This window comes from Gadus macrocephalus, chromosome 15 (assembly GCF_031168955.1).
Source record: "Gadus macrocephalus chromosome 15, ASM3116895v1".
Taxonomy (NCBI): Eukaryota; Metazoa; Chordata; class Actinopteri; order Gadiformes; family Gadidae; genus Gadus; species Gadus macrocephalus.
In genome coordinates this window covers 2,571,490-2,577,489 of record NC_082396.1, presented here as the reverse complement: position 1 = coordinate 2,577,489, position 6,000 = coordinate 2,571,490, and the positions used below count along the sequence as shown (strand labels likewise).

The 6,000-nt window shown below is 42.6% G+C and overlaps 1 protein-coding gene across 1 annotated transcript in view; it reads left to right on the top strand.

Moving 5' to 3' along the window:
- The window catches only part of eys (eyes shut homolog), a 117,861-nt gene that overhangs the window by 76,253 nt on the left and 35,608 nt on the right, over nt 1-6,000 (top strand). The window contains 2 exon segments of the mRNA XM_060073813.1: nt 995-1,055; nt 4,057-4,372. Coding sequence (XP_059929796.1) covers nt 995-1,055; nt 4,057-4,372 — 377 coding nt within the window.

Here is a 6,000-nt window from a genome sequence, read left to right as displayed (position 1 = left end):
AAATCCAGCTCGTACATTTAGGACCTTTAGCAACAAATATGGAAATGTGAGTCGTGACCGAAAGGCAGAGCATTGCACAGATCGGGCGATTAGCTGGTTTATTCTGAAATGTAACCAAAAGGCTTACAACAAAACATACCCTTATAAATAAATCTAACATCCACCATCAAACATTACCATCATCTGTAAACATAGATCTATTTGGTTATGGTAAGTTTAAGTAAGTTTTCACGGTTCGTAAATTGTTCATAAAAATAGAACCTGCCCCCGACCCCAGTTGTCCTAAATACTAGAAAAGAAATGAACTTCCCTACTTTTACTTTGACTTCTAATACTCTACTATATAATACCGCATTTCCCTCAAATCCCGGCACTGGCACCCGGTGCATGCTTTCTGCTGAGCCAGAGGGAAAACGCACTCGCTTCCAAAGCATCGGCGCTCTTCCAGAGAGCGAGAGAGGGAATCAGAGAGAGAGAGAGAGAGAGAGAGAGAGAGAGAGAGAGAGAGAGAGAGAGAGAGAGAGAGAGAGAGAGAGAGAGAGAGAGAGAGAGAGAGAGAGAGAGAGAGAGAGAGAGAGAGAGAGAGAGAGAGAGAGAGAGAGAGAGAGAGAGAGAGAGAGAGAGAGAGCAAGCGAGCAAGCGCAATCTCACACAAGCACTCATCCACTGACGAGCTTTGCTACAGTCGTTCTGATAGCCTGCCCAAAGGAATCCAGCAGGCTCTTTTCAATGCCGACTGAAGGCCCCCCCCCCCCCCCCCAAAAAAAATAACAACCAACCCCATCCTCCGGGCTGAGCGTCACTCTCTCGCCCCTTCCTAGGGTGACGACGTAGGGGTCCCGTTCGCTCTGATGTCCAATTAAGGTGACAGCCATGACGGGACGGGCCGGGATAACGCGAGTCACCCCTGTTCTCCCGCCTTTAATGATGTATGTGCGTGTCATGGGGGGGGGGGGGGCACCGTGACTAATTGCCTGTGTACACATGTGCTCAGGCTGGACATAAATCCGCTGATCCTCCCACGTGCAACGTGTGCACGAGGGCAGAAGATGCACGTCTGTCTGATCGTGGCTCACTGTTGTTCCTGGAGGTTTGCCTGCGGTTCGCCTTCAGGGCAGCAATGAAACATGTTTTTGGAGATCTGAGGGTGTCATTTATGTTTCGCCCTAAGTTGATGACTATAAGGGAAATATTCCTTCTTGAACTACTTTGAGCTGCATCAAACAGATGCTATCTCACAGACGACGAGCAGAGCTCGCCGACGTCTTCTTATCAGATTTAGACCTATCTACTTAAAGGTAGGGCTAGGCAATTTATTTTTGAGGCATTTTTTTTGTCAGGTTTTCTCAAATTCCCTTTACATCCAGACAACAATCAATAAATACGATGCTTTGATAATGAAAAAAGGAGAAATTGGGTATTGGTGGCCGTCACAGGCCTGTAATAAACGCGGCCAATAATTGAATGTGGCAGGAATGAAATGTTTGGACGGCTTACCTACCTGCGTGCACTCTGCCCATGCACTCATCATCGCGCATGAGCGGAGTCTTCCAGAAGGCTAGGCAGACCGTATGCTAACGCTAGCGAGCTAGTCATGTCTTTTGGGGAAGTGGCTTCAGAGGGAGGCCTTAAGGGAAGAGGTGGGATATTTATACACCACCCTACCTTTGACGCATATCTAAAGATACTTTACTGAGAGTCTAGGTAAAAAGTCCCAACAGCAGACAGGTCATCTTGCTAATGGATGCCTACAGGTAGATGTTTGGGTTCAATCCCAGAACCTTTCAACAAGAAGACGTTCCCCCTCACTTTCATGCCATTCCAGATTTTAAAAACAAATGCTGTGATAGAATTCAGCCTGCTGAACCTGATGTATACGTTTATTTGTTGAAAAAAACGGGTTGAGGTAACTTCTGGGAGAGAAGTTCACGTCTTATGCATGGCCGTCCATTTCGGATCTTGATTTCAAATCACGAAACTCACCGGTTGCTTCAATGATGGTCAAACGGATTGTAAATATATCGACTCCCGAGAGGTCACGTAAAGTAGCATCGGCAGGTTTCGGACATGTCTGCCAGAGTTGTCCCTGGAAGATAACGAGGAAGTAATGGACGATTGATTGATCGGAACGACTTGACCGCCCGCCCAAGGTCAGGGAGTAGCCGCTGTGATGACAACGAACAGCATGACACGTGACTCGATTAATAAGTCACACATCATACCTGATGCATTATGGAAGCCCTGACTGGAGTTGAAAAGTGGCTGATGTGGATAGTCGAAACTAAGGAAGAGCCTTATTGTGTTAATTAACGGGTTGGTGGCTTCTCGTCACATATCAAACCACCAACTACAGGACCAAAGGGATTTGATCAAGATCAAGGTGCTAGTTCTCCCCGGTCATATTTCAAGCACGCCTCGGCTGTCATGTATTGCCTTTTTTTCCGGGGGAACAAGAAACATCGGGCCAGAGACCTTATCGAAGACATTATGTTTGGTGTGAAAGTTTCCAATTTGAAGCTAAATGAACGCCCAAAGAAAATTTGTTATGGAGCAAATGGCTTCCAAAATCGGTAGGTTTGCTAGAGACAGGAAGCCACTGAGGCAGGAAATGATTCATACTGTGACTGTATATTGATGACCTCACTATGTGCCTCATTAGTTCTCTTCTTTAGTTATTTTCTAAAGCTTTGAAGTATTTTTTCTCGGCTGGAAGAATCAAACGTATTATAAGCTATGCACATTTTGTACTGGACTTACCTGGCTATTTTATTTCTCTAAAACAACGATCTGCCCAGCTTTTGTCTTCATTCTTCCTAATTAGTATTGGTCTGCGTCGCTGCCACTTATGCCGATGGCTATCAATGTTTATATGACTCACTTTATGATCCAGATGATGAAAACAACTTGTAGACTCGAGATCTTTACAAATATATGTGTCTGTGTGCCTTGAACGACAAAATACATTCATGTAGGACTGAGATAGAAGCCTTTTGTGTGTTTGTTTGGGCAGATTATATTATGCCCATCTAGACTCACTTGTTAACTAGCAAACCAATAATTACGATGTCTTTACTTTAGAGTTCAATTTCTGTTTTCGAGCCAGTGTGGAACATAAGTAGCAGAGGGGAGGCCAACTACACATGTCAAAAATATGATGTTTTTTGCAAGTTCCTTACTTTCTGGCTCAACTATACTTTTGCTGTTTTAAAAAAGACAATAATATCATTATTGTTGGTGAAGTATTTCACAGACAATGTTGGTCGGACCACCTACACAAATGCAAAGATCTCTTCACCCTTACCTAAATGCAGCAAACTGCTGCATTTAGATGCAGCCAACTACTGCATTTAGCTCCCGATTTAAACAAATGTATAGATTCTTGTTTTCCGTTTTATTTTGTATCGTACTCAACTGCATACACTTACAACTGCAAACAATAGTGAATACTTGTCTATGCCACATCGATTTCACTGCAGCTCCTTCCGATCCATAATAGCGTAGAGTGTATTCCCGGGACACAGACACATACGTTGTTGCTAAGGTTTTCCCTCGCTGCTTATATTAGCCTCCTCCTTCCACCGTGAGCTGAACGCCTGGTGAAAAGATGTATTTGTGTCAAATAGAAAAGCCAACAGGTCATTACTGTCTGGGGACGATGATGACCCGCGTGTCTTCCCCCCTTCTCCTCCCACTCTCCTTTAAGTCATTCCCCTTTCTATTTCCTTCTTCCTTCCTTTTTTTTCTGTCCTCCGTTGGGAAATCACCGAGCATTCCTGACAGGGAGGGAGCGTCGTGCTGACTGCGCTCATAGGCCAACTGTCACCGCCGGAAACAATCGCTTGAATAAAGGGGGGAGTCTTTGTTGCGCTGGTTTGATTTCTTTCAAGTGGTTGTGGTACTGTCGACTGCTTCTACTCCAGAGATAAAAATATGTATTTGTTGTGCGTGTGCCTTTCTGTCTGGGTTTTTTACTTTAGAAACTTGTTGTGACATGTCTTGATACGCTGTCTTTTTATCCAGCAAATCATAGCGTTCACAAGTCATAGTGTTAATTAGACAAACATATTTTTGCTTTCATTGCGGAGTGAGGTAAATTCCAACTCCCTCAAAATGGTTGCTTTCCCCTGCATCATTTCCCTCATGTCAAATGCCCCTCACCATAGCATGTCTCTAATGTGCCCCATCTCTCCTACAGACACCCCTATTCACATCCCAGCGTTCACGGGGACCTCCTATCTAATGCTGGAGCCCCTCGCTTCATTCCTCCAGCCTCAGGGGCCCGGCGATGATCCCCTGGCCCCCGGCCGGGCCAGCGCCGTGGGGCTTTATCTGACGCTGAAGACCCGGGCCACCCAGGGAACCGTACTCTACAGTGAGTAGGCTCCTCTGGCCGACTCAACAGCTCACAGAACGACCGCGGTTACACTTTTAATTTCCGTGTCTTTTTTTATCTAGAAGGGGTTTATTTAAGTGAGGCAGAGTGTGACACATGGACAAAAAACTAAATTGGAGTAAATATGAAAATAACTTTGAGATGCCGCACAACCGAATGAGAAAAAAAATATTGTTCAATTTGTGCATTTTTTTTAGTGCAGCTCAGAGATGTTGAGATAGTTCAACAACTTCCTTTCTAATTTATGAAACAAAGGTAGAGTTTAAGGTTTAAAGAAGTACGTCAATTTCGTTTTTCTGCTTAATGCTGGCTGAGGTGGGAGTTTGCTTGTGGGTTGAAAAACACAAGACGTAAAACATTGTACATTTCATGCATTTCATTTTGGATTAAATTCATAACCGAATACTTCAGACCCTGCAACGCCTTTTGGTTGCATTTGAACAGATTCCCTAAATATTTTTCACTAATAAATTATTAAACCAATTGATTGGTTTTTCAAAAGTGGCAAGTTCTCAAAATATCCCAGATTGAAACCATTATAAAGTACAAGAAAAGCCTGTTAAATACAATCAAACAATTCACATATTTACCCGAAATTGTCGGCTACTTTACACTTCCAATCCAAATCTAAATCTAAAACGTTGTGGCTTGTCTTTCCAAAATCTTTTGTCCTTTATTGTGTTACTTCAGACTCGTGTCAGACCAAAGGTTTTGACAGCTTCCGTTGCAGAAGGGACAAAATATTCACCTCAACATTCAGCAAATTGCAATATCATTTATTATGTCCTTATTCTGTACAAGCTACCCACGATTGATTGATTGATTGATTGATTGATTGATTGATTGATTGATTGATTGATTGATTGATTGATTGATTTCATTTATTTCAAACATATCAAAATACAAATCAAACATCGCAAATAACACCAAAGCATGACACTACAATAAACAAAAGCGATGTGCCAATTATTTCACTAAAGAAAAAAAAATGACATACATTCAATTGATATGTCTGAAAAGGAGTTGGAAGAAGTTTAACACTTATTTAATCCTACCCCTTTTCCACAGTTCAATAATTAATATTTATTTAATATATACTTCCTGTATTCCTCATAATCTCTCTTTATACTATATTTGATATATTATTTCATATATATATTAATATTATTATTATTATTTTTTTTAATATATTTTCCTTCTTACTTCTGTCCCTCATCCCTGTACCTTTTGAAAATCCTTGCTTTGAACCTTTTTTTAAACTGGATCATGTTTGGACATTGCTTTAGCTCCTTGCTCATCCCATTCCACAGTTTCACTGATCTGCAGGTAACCCACTCTAAGGCTGTATACCATAGCATTGGCTGTCTTCCTATCCCCTCACATTACACAGGATGTAAAGTAAACCTCCTCCGAGCCACCGGGACAGAGTCCAGAGACAGATGCACTCATGAACTCATGAGCACCTTCAAATGCCGTGTGATTAGAATTGATTGTGTCCCCCCGGCCCCCAAAACTTAACCCCCCCCCCAGCCCGGAATTCCTCATCTACCCCCTGATACGTCCATCCCCACTCATTTCATCTGTCGTCTCCATGAAAGCACTTCATA